Below are 16,114 nucleotides of genomic sequence, written 5' to 3'. Positions count from 1 at the left end.
CCCATCAAGGAAGCACAGATTGGTAGAAGGAGGTAGCCATCTTAGTTCTACCTTTGTTCCTGTCTCTGCTGTTGAACTCTGCTTTTCCAGCTCTCATGTGTCTCAATCAGGGAGAAAAAAAGAAAAGCTTTGAGATTTTGTGACTGAAGGCGTGCATGGGTTATCCCCATCTAAAGAGGATTCCTGCACAACATTTACTTGATGTGCAATATCCATTTAACAGCTTTAAACAAGGCATAGATTTGATTACACTATTTCATTGAAACATAGGAAGCTGCCATGTACTGAGTCAAACCTAGGTCCATCTCACTCAGTATTGTCTACACAGCCTGGCAGTGGCTTCTCCAAGGTTCAAGGCAGGACTCTCTCTCAGCCCTATTTTGGAGACACAAGGGAAGGAACTTGGAACCTAGATACGCTTCCCAGAGCAGCTCCATCCCCTAAGTGGAATATCTTCTCACACCTCTAGTCTCCTATTCCTATGCAACCAGGGCGGACCCTTAAGGGGACAAGTCATGCTTGCTACCACAAGACCAGCTCTCCTCCCTAGACCAGCTCTCCTACTCTGAAGATTAATATTGCAGGGGATTTTAATGCCTGGCTTGGGTCGGATAATAACTCCCTTCTGAGTAGATTTCATTGTCATTTTGAGGACGACTTTGTTCCTTTTCCACTGCTGTCTAGACTCTCCAGAGATGCTAGATTAAATTTGAGAGGGTTTAGACTACTAACGATATGCTACCGGCTTGATCTTCATATTCTAAATGGTGCTACAGAGTCGGATCATCCGGCCCATTTTACTCATTGGACCGGCAATAATCCTTCGTTGATTGACTATATGGCCATTTCCCGCAACATGATACCCTATTTGGCTTTTTTCAGGGTGATTCCTCGCCCTGAAAGTGATCATCTTCCCCTTGAGTGTTGCTTTTGCGTAATTGACCGGACACCTGTGCTAGACTGTGTAAATGCCAGTGGAAAAACTGAAAATTTGGTTCCAGGCAGAAAGTGGACAAAAAACAGTGCTTTGCAAGTTTCTGCTTTGCTGCACTCTGTGGAGATGTCTAAATGGTGGGACTGGATTTTAAAATTATCCCCCGTTTGTCAGATGGAAGACATCCTTGGTTACTATGAAAATATTGTGAATCGTATTCTCCTCGCCATGTCAAATTCTAATATGGAGTCTATGCACCCAACCCGACTCCCATCCAAGCGATGGTATGATAAAGAATGTTGGGCAGCAAAAATGGAATTGGTGGGAGCTTTTAAAAGCTTTACTATTGACCCTGGTAGCTTTCCTAGAGTGGAGGTTGCAAAAAAGAAAGCACAGTATAAACAACCAATTAAGAGGAAGAAGGAGGTATCAATCAAAGAGGGTTGGAAACTTTTGATAGAGGCAGCCAAGGAGAGAAATCAGATTAGGTTTTGGAAATTCGTAACCCCTGCATTAAATAAATCAACACCTTGTCTCCCACCATGTATTTCTGTTGAAATCTGGGAAGCCCACTTTCATACATTATATCAAAAACCAGCCATCAAAGTCAGTGGTAGCACTGACTTTGAACAGCAACTCCAGACTTTGGATATCCTGGTGTGGGCCCCTGTAACACATGCAGAGGCAGAGAGGCTGATTAGTTCATTCCCTCTGGGGAAAGCCCCTGGAATTGACAGTATCACTCTAGAGGCTCTTAAAGCAAATATGACCTGGTGGGTCCCACTCCTCTCCTCTCTCTTCAAGGCTATAGATGCAACAGCATTAATTAATACCAAATGAGTGGAAAGTAGCTATAGTGATCCCAATTTATAAAAAAGGACTTAGGAGAGATCTAAAAAATTATCGTCCAATCAGCTTGCTAAGCATGCTTAGCAAAATATATGCTAAGCATGCTTAGCAAAATATATGCTAAACTTCAGTACTTAAAGCTAAAAGATTGGCTTGAGGAAAGGGATATCCTGGCTCTAGAGCAGGCGGGCTTTAGAGAGGGGAGATCCACTTTGGATCATACTCTAGTTCTTCAATTTCTGTCAGCTAAGTATTCAACGAAGCCACATAGAAGACTTTTTTCAGCCTTTGTTGATTTAAAATCAGCGTTCTACCTTATCCCTCGAGAAAGACTCTGGAAAAGACTCTGGGATTTGGGCATTGAGAAAAGACTGCTCTTGTTAATTTTTACTTTATATTCTGGTTCCACTCTAAAGGTACGTTACAACCTCCAAGGGGCTTTGACTGCTGCAATCCCCTCAGATAGAGGGGTCCGCCAAGGATGTATACTGGCCCCCATGCTATTTAACCTGTATATCAATTCTATAGTCTCTTTTATTTCCTCCCCTTCCACACATACTCCCAAGATCACAAATAGGCATATCTCCATTCTATTATATGCGGATGATATGGCGATTCTTTCGCTAACACCAATTGACCTAAAGCATGCTCTCCTTCTGTTAGATAAATACTGTACACAGGAGAACTTGGAGATCAATTATCAAAAGACAAAAGTCATGGTCTTTGCTAACCGGCCCAGAGGGCATCAGTGGTCAATAAGCTCACATAGGATAGAGCAGGTTAAGTCCTTTAGGTATTTAGGAGTTCTATTTCATTCTTCCTGTTCACGTAAACCTCACCTTTATTTGGCAATTTTAAAGGCCAAACCAGTTGTTAAATCAATACTCTCTTACTATTACACTAAGGGTGCATCCTATGTTCCGGCCATGGTCAAACTATTCTCAGCAAAGGTTTTGCCTCAACCTTTTTATCGAGCTCAGTTGGGCATAGTTAAAAATCTTGATCTGTTGGAGGCACTGCAGTCAAAATTTTTAAGAGCTGTACTGGCTGTTCCCAGATGTGCCCCCACGGTGGCTCTGAGAAAAGAGGTCGGAATGATTAGGCTACAGACATGCTTATGGAGAGTCATTATTCTTTACTGGTTAAAATTTTATTTTTTGCAGGAGGGTTTGGTTGCTTTTATAAAACAGGACTCCTTTAAATTTAGATGGCACACTGAGGCCATTGATAAGCTGGCCCGCTGTGGATACTCCTTAGAGGCCATACAGGAGCTTGGTTACAACAGAGCTCGTATCCAAATTATTCAACGCCTTATGGATATTGAGTTGCAATATGAAATTTCCCAGATATCTAAAAGATCAATTGGGTGACCAATTGAGTGGATTTAATTTGGCCCTCTATCTTCAGGTAGTTATGATTCCTGAATATAGACGAGCCATGACACTGGCCAGGTTGGATGTCCTTCCGTCTGCAGTTCTGTTTGGAAGATATGCAGGACTTCCCCTGGCGAATCGTGTATGTCCTTGTGATAAGGGCTGTGTTGAAACAATAGCACATGCCTTTTTACATTGTAGCTTCTATGATGAAGCCAGAGGAAAGCTACTTTCTCCCCTTCTGATAAATTTTAATGGAAGAGCAGATGATGTTTTATTGAGGTTTTTATTTTCTCTATGTGATGAAGATAAAATTAGAACTGTGGCTAAATACTGTTATATTCTTTGTAAAATACGTGCTAATGTTTAGCTTATGTTTTTATGTCTGTATTTGTAATATTGCTGGTCAAGGACCGAATAAATATTACGTTCACGTTCATTAATTACATATCACAATGTAATTAATAGCCCTTATGTTAGTCATGACTAACTTATCTCCTTGATTTCAATGAGGCCTAGTCATGACTAATTAGTTTGGATGTTGTCCAATAATTTGGAATTTTAAAACATGTAGCATTTTTAAAAACCCTTAAAACTAATGCTGAACTCATTTCTGGGGGCGGAGAACAAGCAGAGGACACGCAAGCCTATCCCCACCTCAGTCAAGCACTACTTTTTACATATTAATGAGGGAGGAATTTTTTTACCCATTATTAGAATTAGCATTAAAGTTTGCTCACTTCAAGCTAGAAAACCAGATAATTCATGTGCCTATTTTGAGCTAGAAAATTATGTAACTAACGGGAGTTATGGCAGGGAGGGGGTGGGTGGGGGAATTACAGTGATGAGGAAGCACAAACCAAGCTGCAACAATTAGTTTAATAAAAGAGGAAACATACATTTACCTTACTGTGTCTTTTATTAGTCTTGAAAAATCCCAGAAACCGTTTCTTTTCTTTTTCTGATGTGTCACAGGTAGTCGGAGAATTTCTTGTCTCTACAACACACACAGTCCATCATAACTATTCCAATCCTCCATGACTAAGTATCAATTAAAGATTTAATAATTCAGCTGATTAACTTTGAAAATAGAAATCAGAAGCTGGTAGCAATGGGTGTACACACAAGCAAATTTTGATCTCTGTTACTCAATATGAATTGCATACAAAGGAGAGGTTATTGGGTATATTTCCATGTTAATTATTTCAATCCAATTTTGCTCGCCTATCTTTTAGTTCATTTTAAAAAAAAATTTAATTCCACTAGTAAACATTCAAGCTTAAAGTGACCATCTGTTTTGCTGTATTTCCCCTGCTTCTTTACCCAGGGAAATTTATATGGGTGTTTGGTTTTTTTTAGAATATGGAAAATATGTAATAGAGTAATTAATCAACTATATATTTTGAAGAATGTGTTAGCTGGTTGGTGCAAAAATTAAGTCATACTTCCCAATGACCTATAGATATCAAATTTTGCATTAAAAATCCTGCCACTGAAATTAGCAGAATGAACCATGTTTTAAACTGGAATATGTGTGATGAATGGTTTAATTTTATTTTTATGTTTTGTATTCATAAGAAATTCTGAATATAATCATATTTTAACTCAATTATCAGATTAATAATTCCAAAACAGCATCATGCCCATGAAAAACAGAAGATATTTCTTCGATTCATATTTACATTTCAAATTTACCATATATGGTAACTGGTCAATAAAACGAATGTTTCAAGTTGAAATCTTTAAAATGTCCAACTATTTGTACTTCCCTTTTGCAAGTACATTAATAAAAAAACATATACAGGTTGCCCTCAAATAAGAGTTTCGTCCATACGTGGGCCACCTCCCTGTATGCCAATTTAGTTATTGCAGAGAGTAGTTTCAGTTTATTCATCATTTTCTCCCCCCACCCACCCCCGCAGCCACAACTAAACCGGTGTACAATATAAATAGCCATTCTCCCCAGTTCTCAGCTGCCATGCAGGGAGATTTAAAGAAGCAGAACAAGAGGTGCAGGTTGCTCCATCTACTCTTGCCTCCCGAGCCACTTCTTTAAACCTCCCCACACATCAGCTGAGAAATGGGGAGAGTGGCTATTTAAACTTTACACCTCCCCGCGCTTCGGAGCTGACATGCAGGGAGGTTTAAACTTTAAATAGCCCTCTTCCCACGCGGGCTGCTCCATCAACTTTCACGGCAAGAGAGAATTGTTTAGCTAAGGAACCTTACTCCATTTGGGGTGGGTTAGGTCAAGCACTACAATACTGCAGTTTCTGCAAATGTTACCCCTGCAATATTTGAGGGCCGCCTAGATTTCATGTACTTTGTTAGCAGTGTAATCTACACAAAATGACTTTGCCCAGTCAACAGCGTGCCTCACCTACTAGTATAAAATGACTTAATGCACTGTGGACAAAACTACACTACACACAAATATATGAAACCGTAGCCCAATGTCCTTTTTCTCTTTGAAAAGTATGGGGGGGGCAATTGGGAGCAGAGATGCAGTGGATGGAAGGTGACACTTAATCCACACAATAGAAACCATGGGAGGGAGGAAGTTTGGGATGTGGGTGAGGAAATAGTTAAAAACCCCTCTGTTCCAAGTCACACCCTCTCAGGAACTGCTTGGGATGAAGTTGAGAACTTTAGGGGCTGTGAGCAGCTGCCCCCTGTGGTGAAGTGCCAGAACTACAGGCCTGAAAGTATCACAGGAATAAAAGGCTCTCAGGCTCCACACTGGTACCATCCGCCCAGGCTGGCAATTGGATCCCTCTGAAAAGGAAGGATTATAAAGGGCTTCCTGCTTTGGCTGGGGCCTTTTTGGGAAGTAAAAAGCGAAGTAAAAAACAAAGTCTTTTTGGCTGTGGTAAATGCCTGTCTGACTTCTGCCTCAACTCCTCGGTTCTGGTTCAGTTTTGACTTGTGGCTTGACTTCTCAGTTCTGAATTCTGGCTTTGGTTCTGACTCTTGACTTGCTTCTAGGTGTTGGCTTCTGGCTTGATTCCATGCTCCCAGCTACTGGCTTTGAGCCTGATTTGTGGCTTGTTCCCCATAGCCCAGCCCCGACACTCCCCCTCACGGCCACGTTTCAAAACCTATCTGCCCCTGTATCAGCTGAGAATAATGCTACTTTGAGCTATTTCCCTTGGACCTGCATCCTTGTTGTTTGATGAATGTTGCATAAAGTTTGAGCAAACAGGTCCAAGAATGGGGGAAATAAAATTTATAATTTGTACTGTGAATAAATGTCAACTTCCACAAGAATTTCACAAATGAGGGCTCTCAATTGTAAAATATTCAGAATGAATGTGTAAGTATTCACTGTCCTCCTCTTGCACTTACATCTAAATGCTTACTATCATAAGAAAGTGTTAGAAACTGGGATATTAAAATACATTAAATAGCTTATAGCAGAAGAATCAACAAGGCACAAACGAACCCAGAATATTCCAGTGGATATTGATGTATCCTTCCAAGTCTCGGCAAAAGAGGACATGCATACCAGTTAAATGCTTCCATCTTAAATATTGCCACTGATCTGGCCTGTGCATCTGTATAGCTAATGACAGCATCTACTGCAGGGGTTGGCAGCCTACAGCACACAAAATGATTCTGAGTGACACTCACACCAGCTGAACATACTGTGTGGCCTAATGCTCTTCTAAGCAATGTGCCTCCATGCTGCAGCATTTTATTGAAAAGCACACTGGTGCTGTTTATAAGTGCATAGAGCCTCCGTGGCTCCTAAGCACAGCATCCTCACTGTAGCAATGCATGATGCCTAACAATGATGATGTGCTTAGGAGTGTGTTTGCAAACAGCACTGGTGTGCTTTTCAATCAAATGCTGCAGCATGGGGGCATCTCACATCTGGTAGAAGAACATGAGGCTACACTGCCTGTCACTGACTTCCAAGAGGAGGCTACAGCACTGAATTTAGCAGGAGTCAGTTCTTCTGTGCTAGGTCATCTTTTCTGTGCCAAGAAAGGGACATTGGAATTTCTCACATCTATATCCAGGGATGGACATTATTAGTGGGAGTTTCTCCAAAATCTGGCTTGTCAAGGAACAAAGCTTAGACTGGGCATTACTTTTATTTTAAAATTGTAAACTCCCACTAGATACAAGACAGAGAGACAATTGGAACATACCATTGAATTAAAGCGGTTTCTTAACAATAATTTTAAAAAAGAAAATACCTGTGTGAACAGGTATTTTCAAACATAAAGCCATTCCTCTCTCCCACTTGGAGCCAGTTATCAACTGATCACTCAGAAGCCTGTGTGCAACGTAAGGTATCCAAATACATGCTGGACACTGGAAAACTCAGCAAGGAATAGCATGAACAAAGATCACACTAAAGAGGTGAGATCTACATTTTAATTTATCTTAAATTAAGCTTAATCAAGCATTTTAAAAACATCATTAGTCAGTTTACATATAGCAATAGTTTAATTATAGAGAGAGACCTTCCGAATTAAAATGTATTAGTGGCACATGAAACCTTAAATTAGAGTGAATAAATGAAGACTTGGCAAACCACTTCTGAAAGGTTGCTCACCCTGGTCTATTGCATCATGAGTGGTGAAAACAGGATGCAATACTCAAGCTCTATTAATATTTAAAGTTAATGATTAAAACATAAAACTAAGAGCACCTGAGGTGCCTGAATAGTTTGGGCACCTCATTACAGAGGCACCAAAATGATTCGAGCTGCTGCAGCCAAATCATTTCCAGGGGGCGAGCATCAGTGTTAACAGGAGGCAAGCTGGTCTTACCTGCTCCTCTGCAGCCCCCCCGCCCCCCAAGGCACAGTCAGTTCTGAAAAGCCACGCCACATTGGTTAAGGTGCTTCTTCCAGCGGCCTGTGCAAGGCTTTTTAGAACCAACCGCGCCACAGTGGGCCGGCGGTGGAGCAGCTCAGACCTGCATGCCTCCTTTTAAAGCTACCCCGCCCCGGTGACTGCATGAAACGCTTTGTGCACATCCCTAATAACTGCTGCTAACTGAGAAAGGAGACACTTTTTGAAATGGCGGCTCTCATGTGTAACAGCAAGAGAGCAACTATCCCTATTCAGCCACAGCACAACATCCCTCCAGTGACTCTTGTTGGTGTCTGCCTTGTTTCTTTTTAGACTGTGACCCTCTTTGGGACGGGGATGATTTGCTCTTTTTTTTTTTTTTTTGCACATAACCTGCTTTGAGAATCTTTTTTGTTGAAAAGCAGAATTAATAATAATAAGAAGAAATATGACAGAATGGAGGCTTTTTTTACAGTTTGTTTATGGTTTCAGTTTGAGGATGTATACTGATACCCAACCACGGATAAGTATTGCTTATTTTCTATGACTGTATTAATGCTCTGAGATGTATGGTTTAGTTGTTATGCATGTTTCAATTTCTAGATGCTAACACTTGCCAGCATACACTTGTGCTCATAAAGGATGAGCCCAGTGCGAAGCATTGACTTTTATTACTTGCAGTGTTGTTGACATACTAAAATAATGTTACATAAATGTGTTAGTCAAAGCCATGCAAAGAAAAAATTTAAATTGAAAACCTTTCCCTCCAAGCCTTATTACAGTACCTCTGTAGTTCAGAGAAGGTTCAGAATGAGCTTTTGATGGAATAACTGGAAGGGACAGGAAATAAAGAGGCCAAAAAAGGAAGAATAATATTAAAAGATGCAACATGTAAACCCTTAAGATTTGCTCTTATGTCTAAGATAAAGCTGCGACTGGCAGCCTCACCCAGATGCCAGAGTCCACAAATAAGCAGGAGTCTATAGCTCAAGGTAAGTTTGTTAGGGCATATGTTCAAATTGAGTCTTGCAGGGAACCACCCCTAGTTCCTTCAGTAGGACAGTTTCCCTTTTCCCTCAGGTCTTGCTTTACAACACCCTCCTGAGCTGAATTCTACACCATCTCTTTCTCTTTATTTTTCAATAAGTTACACTTATTTGGGGGACAAAAGTATTATATATGTTGTGTAAATAGTTTAAATCTCTCCTTTTTAAACACAGTATTAGATGTGAAGTCCTTGTTTATGAACCAGGCACCTGGGAAGCATCATTTGCTGTAGCTCATGATAAAAGCACTTCTAATTCAATAGAATTGCAGAAAGAAATTGCCTTGCTTATTTAAGCAACTAAATTTGCCCAAGTTTTTAAAATGTCAGAGGGTTTTGTTTAAAAAGAAAATAAAAGGTCATTTATCAGAAGGATTTGAAACAAGAGACAAAACATAAATAAATTACTACATAAATAAAACATGTCTGCCTAGCTATTTAGAGAGATGGTGCAATAAATGAAATACCAGCAATTCTGCTAGAAGTCTATGGAGGGGGGAAATAACCAAGATATACATTTTAATGACGCCAGTTCTGACAGCAAGTCATAAACGTTTTAAAATGTCGGCTTAAAAGTAATTATTCATGTCATCTGAAATCTGCTGCTATCATAAGAGTCTAAAGACCAGGCAGGTGCCATGATAGAATAAAAGAAAGGAAACAGACTTTTTTAAGAGATAAACTCCTCTTCAGAATGAAAAAATAGGATTGGTGAGTGTTTTATTTAGATTGCTTTAGAGAGGAAAAACTGTATCCAAGTCTAGTTGCAATTGTTCCTCAAAAGCAGAAGCCCTAGTTTGTTTTAGCTCTTCTGAGGCCTAATAAGATGCCATGGCTGTGGTACGTACATTCAACACGCCAAGTCACACATGCAGTCAGCCAAGCAGCATTTTTCCAGGCCTGTCTCCAGTGCTGCTGCTGAGGTGCCTGTTGACAGCAGCATTCAGACGCATGGCAGCCCCACCCTGCGTGCGCAGATTGGGTCAATCACCTGCTTAGCAGTTGTTAGCAGACATTGTGCCTTGAACAAGGCAGGCTATTTGCAATCTGGTGGCAGCTGAACAGGCTGCCATTGCAGTTGCTGGCCTGGCTTATACAACCAACAAAGAGAAGTGGATGTCATTCTGATTTAGGTCATGTCATAAAACCAAGTAGGTACAAACATTAATGTACAGTACATTTTTATGACAGTGTTGCGGGAGGATACAACTTGTAGGCTTTACTCGGCCAGAGCAAACCATTCTTTTGGATACCTCCTTTTCTGCTATACTTTCTCCAGTATCACCACTTTCTGTCCCCAGACCTACTTCAGCATGGCTTTTACGCTGTGGCAATTATGGCTTCTTCCACTCATTCCTTCCTTCATCTCATCTACAACACACATCCCTCTCCTGTCTGCTGTACTGCACAATACACCTAGAGTTCTACTCACCCCAGCAGGTAGGGTAGAGGAGCGAATTACAGGACTGAGAAAAGAATGAGCAGGAGAAGCTGTGGCTGCCGTCTTCTACTACTTTGTGGGGTTCTTATGTTATACAAGCATTCTTCGAGTTGCAATCTGGCAATCTTACTGCTATTCCAATCTCCCCATAGCACTGTTCCTGTGTCCCTACAACTTTCAATCACCACCCCTTCCCTGTTGGTATAAGAATAGGATCATTCAAATACTCCAATCTGGGAGGTGGACAGAAATTATTCTTCCCTTGTCTATTTACTGTACAACACAACTCACAGTAGCACTCACTGAACAAGGAAGTGACTGATGAGTGAAGCTGCTGATCAATAAATGGCCCCAATTGTAGCACTCCAGGGCACCAGATCAGACGATTATCAGAAATTCCAAGCTGGGTATTGCTACCATTTTGAAATGCATGGCATTTTCTATTTCAATTTTTAAAAACCTAGATGCATTTCCCATGCCAGCCATACACACCCCACCCCTGGCTATGCACACCTCGTGAGCACCATCTATAAATGTTAATGCATCGTTTCTTCACAGTACATTAGCATATGTCTCAGCTTACCTCTTTTCCTGTCCCATGCATAGAGCTCCTTTATCCCCAGTTCATTCAGTGACTTTGTAAGTTCCAGCTCCTCCCCAGTGATGGTATCTTTTAAAAGGACTAGGTGTTCCTCGCTGACCTCACATTTTTCACAAATGGCTGGGATTATATTCTGGAGAGGCACCTCAGGGCTCACTCGAACCACTGCTTTTTGTGTCTTGAGGTAATTTACTACCAGCCTCGTGGTTTTCTAGAAGAGCAAAATAGAAAAAAGCCTCTATGAACCACAGCACCTCAAGAATTTAAAACTATATTTTGCTTTCACCTTGCAGTTGCAAAGCAGATGATTCATACTGGGCAAGAATGTTAAAGTAAGATCAAGGCGTGTCCCATTCATAGTTCATGTCCCATTGACTAGAAAGGTATGTATTGTAAAGACAGAACAGGATTCCTTAGAACATTCTTCTGGTATATATACACATATTTAAATGCAATTCATTCAAGTGTGCATCAACATATCACTTACAAAAAGTCTGTATATAAACTACTGAAAAACAGTAACACAGAAGTTCAGAAGGAAAGGGGCAGCAATTATTAAAATACAAGATTTGGAAAGAACAAAGATCCACAAACCTACAGATCCTATTTAAGCCATAACAGTGCCTGGACTCTTTGCAACCCCCTTCATAAAGCACTTGCAAGATCCACAGATATGAATCATGCAGATTTCCTGCATTGTAGAACAAAAGCCCCTGAAGTACCTTAACCATTATGGCTGCATAACAAAATGAATCCCAAACCTCCACCAGGTGGCAGGTTTGTAATTTTGTAACTGTCCAAGATGACTATTCAAATTAAGCATTTTGAAACTAGGTGTTTTTCTCAGCTGAACTGCTACACATTTTAGATCATACAAGTCTCAGAGTCCTTACACAAGAATCAAAACACAGTGGGCCACACAATGCTGGGGGAGAAGGTGCCAATCTGCTCATACTGCTGAGGGCTCCTGATGAAGTGCTGGCAGTTTTGTCTTCTTTTTAAATTTTATTTACACGATGCATTGTTTGTATTTTTTGTATTTTGGTCTACGACCGTAATAAAGTTCTGTTCTGTTCTGTTCTGAAGTGCTGGCAGTCTTGGGTATTTGCACAAGTGCACAAATACAGTACTGGTGCACCCACACTCTGGAAGAATTAATTAAGTTTAGAAACTTGCCAAGCAAGTTTCATGTTTCCAATCTAACTAGTGTTTCTAAGGTGCAAGCGTACTAACTGAAGTATTTACACTCGGCACAAGAGTGCAAGATTTCCAGCACTTTGCTAGGAGTCCGCAGCAGCACAGGAGGATTGGCACTGCCGAAGTTAGGCTGGGCATTACTCCTTTCCACAAAGCCATGCTCCCATGTTTGCTTAATGCCCTACATGCTCCAGTATTTTCTAACCCAAGGAGACCACTGTCAACTCAAAATAAGCCTGCATCATCAATAGCCATAGCAATTGTTCTCATATGCTATGCCCAGAGTCCACAGTGGTTGAGGATTACCATTTTAGGATCAAGCAATACAGCACATATAGCGAAAGGATTATCATTACTATTCTTTGATGTCTGCACTAAATATATTTACATAACAAAAAGCTCTCACCTCAGGAACCTTGGGTGGAGGCCGCTTTGTCTTTCCTTCAGGAATCTTCTCCTTCAGAACTATCTTCTGTATATCCAGTGCTCCTATCAAAGTATTTGGCTTATAACTCAAAGGCTGTTGGGTTCCCCAAGACAGCAGCTCAAGAGTGTGGTGGGCTGGATTTAAGTGGTATCGGCTGCACAAATCAACTAAAACGTCCATTACAGCTTTACTGTAAGGAAGAAGAAACAAGGAGTTACTTAGAAGCAGACTAAAATAAACTGCGATTGTAATGTAGTTAGATAGGCCAAACTGAAACAATACCTATTTATTTAAATTTCATTTCATTTCATTTATATACCGCCCATCCAAAAATAGCTCAGGATGTTTCACAAATTTAAAACTATTCAAAAGATTGTTTGTTTATTATTTATTTATTTTATTTCTATAACGCCCTTTCCAACATAGCTCTGGGAGGTTTACATAAAAACAAAAACTAAAATAAATTAACAGTTAAAATCAGAAACTACAAAAACATAAAACCTATTAAAACATTTAAAACAGTTTTTTTTTTTTTAATCCTGGAAAATCAGGCCAAACAGATAGATTTTAAGGGCTCTCCTGAAGGCCAATTATGAACTCAGATTATGGATTACTGCCTGGAGTGCATTCCACAGCTCAGGAGCAGCTACAGAGAAGGCCCGCCTCTGAGTCGCCACCAGATGTGCTGGTGGTAACTGAAGGCAGACCTCCTCAGATGACCTTAACATACGGTGCGGATCATGCAGAAGAAGCCGCTTTCTAAGATAACTCAGACCTAAGCCATTCAGGGCTTTAAAGGTAATAACCAGCACCTCGTATTTTGCCTGGAAACACATCGGCAGCCAGTGTAACTGTTTCAAAACAGGCATAATATGATCTCTCTGGGTTGTCATCAGCTTACGAATAACACCCAGCACCAAATCTCCAGATGACCTCATCCAGCAATTTAATGTGATGTTTAAAAGCATTGGTGACAGAATGGCATTTATAGAACCAACAAGAACTAACGATAAAAAATCAAGCATTACAAATTTGACCCATGCCTTTCAAATGATTTTTTTAAAAGTATGTTCATCAAAACAATAATGGGGGGGGGGGGCGAGGATTCTCCATGTTATAGCCAATGCTTACTAACAACTAGGGACAACAAATGCACAAACCCTTTTGTGTGTTGAGACAAAAAGCTCCAGACCAAAAACAGCAGAACCCCCTTATATACTTAAGACTAAAAGCCAAGGCACATTTTCCTTTGAGTAAGTCCCATCAATCACTGGGGCTTATTTCCAAGTAAACATGTACTATCACTAGAAAAACGCTTTGCACCCTACAATCCAGTTAAAGGAATACAACCTGCAGTTTCATTTTAAAATTACTTGCTTTAAACAATTTGTTATAAACATGCATGCCACAATCATAAGAGCAGATTCCACCATCTGCCAGGAGCTGGAGAGGGAATGTTTTGCATGAATGAATGAAGTCCACTTAGAAAGCGTTTGTTTGTTTGTTTGTTTGTTTGTTTGTTTGTTTGTTTGTTTGTTTGTTTTGATAGCATGAAATAGGAACTGTTACTCTTGATGTTTGGAATTCAGACAGCTCTCTAGGCTTCAGAATAACTTTGTAAGGCCACATCTGAGAATTAAACAAGTAGTTGCCTGGAGGTTTTGGAATGCCCTATAGGAAGTTCTTCTTGTGTCTATTAAAAAAACACCTGCCCTATTCTGGAAGGGTACCCTTCAAATCGGAATCACTATAGAACTTCAGCTTTAGACACAAAACAACACTGACATACTTTCCGCATACATCTGCACTCAGAATTTCATTTATTCTTCTTCCATACTTCTGCATTCAGAACTCAGAAACATGAGTGTGAAACCTTAAGCTGACCTTCTCAACAATACTATCTATAACTTACCACAGGAAGTTTTCTCTGTTCCCATTCTTGTTTTATTATTAAAAGGTATGCTATTTAAAACCAAATTCTGGAAAGTAGAGACGACAGACTTCCAAGTAAGTAATATTTATCAGGATGACCTCATCTTTAAGTATCAAGTTGTACAGCTTACTTCAGTGTCATGTACTGCAGCGTTTCCTCACTGAAACCTCAGGGAAAAGGGATTTATAATGGCATATTTGAGAACAAGTAGTTTTGCATTCACCCTTGTGAGTGAATGGACTTCCCAACTTAGCCTCTTCTCCCACACAGACAAATCTCAGAGTTAAACTACATGTTACAAGAAGCATGAACTTAGCCTGAGCGTGTGCGTGCTTCCCACACCCCCACAGTTAATAGTGACTGGACTGGAACTCCCTACAGCTATTTGTCAAGGGGAAAGAGTGCCAAGGGTAGCTATTTGCCTCTAACGTATAGTAGATATGTCAGACGGGGGACCTGATCCAGCTGCTATTTACTGTGAAAAAAGCAGAATGTGGAGACACTAAGCCCATGAGCATCCACTTCTGGCAAGTCGATAGTTTTTTGTTGATTTTTTAAATTATTTGTGCTAAGATGTACATAGTCCATTGTATACTCTGGTTTCTCTTCCGATCATAGCAATCTTTTTTAGTTCATTGTATGTCCTTAAGATAGTTTTTTTTAAAGTTTAAATGTGATACAAAAATTAGTACTGTGTGTATTTCAACTTTCCCCCCCCAAATTTGCATTACCCCTGCCCCCCAAAAGAGAAGACTTCAAAATTACAAGAAATTTTACATCTCTAGCTCAAACAGAGAAGCCAAGCCAGATTGGGCAGCTTTAAGGGACCAGGTAGAATCCGTTTTTTGTTTTTTGTTTTAATTTGTATACCACCCTTCCAAAATGGCTCAGGGCAGTTTACAATTAAAAACAAACCATTAAACAATAAAGAGCTAAAACAAAAATTAAATACAATATAACAACAGTTAACAATTTAAAAACATTTTAAAACAATAATTAAACAATTGCAATAATTAAAAACCCCAAAACCGGGTTAAAATATTAAAACCAGTTTAAAAACTCTGGAAAGCCAGGCCAAACAAATACATTTTAAGGGCTCTGCTGAAAGCTAATAGAGAATTCAAGTTACGGATTTCCGCAGGGAGCGCATTCCACAGCCCCTATAGAGAAGGCCCACCTCTGAATCGCCACCAGACAAGCTGGAGATGAACCTCCTCAGATGACCTTAATGCGTGGTGGGGATCATGCAGAAGAAGGCGCTCTCTGAGGTAAACGGGCCTAAGCCGTTCAGGGCTTTAAAGGTAATAACCAGCACTTTGTATTTTGCCCAGAAACATATCAGCAGCCAGTGCAATTGTTTCAAAATAGGCATAATGTGGTCTCTCCGGGTTACCCCAGAGACCAGTCTGGCTGCTGCATTCTGAACTAATTGAAGTTTCTGAACTACGTACAAAGGCAGCCCCACGTAGAGCACATTGCAATAGTCGAGCTGGGAGGTTACCAGCTGGT

General features: G+C 40.3%; 1 protein-coding gene across 10 annotated transcripts in view; it reads right to left on the bottom strand.

Annotated features, from left to right (window-relative positions):
* Positions 1–16,114, bottom strand: part of COBL (cordon-bleu WH2 repeat protein) — a 227,214-nt gene that overhangs the window by 139,652 nt on the left and 71,448 nt on the right. For 5 of the 10 annotated variants that reach the window (XM_053259321.1, XM_053259322.1, XM_053259328.1 and 2 more), the window contains 4 exons: positions 12,652–12,862; positions 11,031–11,259; positions 8,747–8,791; positions 4,056–4,153 (listed from right to left, as the gene is read on the bottom strand). In XM_053259321.1, the coding sequence (XP_053115296.1) occupies positions 4,056–4,153; positions 8,747–8,791; positions 11,031–11,259; positions 12,652–12,862 (583 nt within the window). Of the gene's footprint in view, positions 1–4,055; positions 4,154–8,746; positions 8,792–11,030; positions 11,260–12,651; positions 12,863–14,584; positions 14,773–16,114 lie in introns of all 10 variants that reach the window. The other 5 variants (XM_053259323.1, XM_053259331.1, XM_053259329.1 and 2 more) reach the window with 4 other exon arrangements.

Source organism: Hemicordylus capensis, chromosome 6, assembly GCF_027244095.1.
Source record: "Hemicordylus capensis ecotype Gifberg chromosome 6, rHemCap1.1.pri, whole genome shotgun sequence".
Taxonomy (NCBI): domain Eukaryota; kingdom Metazoa; phylum Chordata; class Lepidosauria; order Squamata; family Cordylidae; genus Hemicordylus; species Hemicordylus capensis.
Note: the sequence above shows the minus strand (reverse complement) of the source record. Positions and strands in the feature narration are given on the sequence as shown.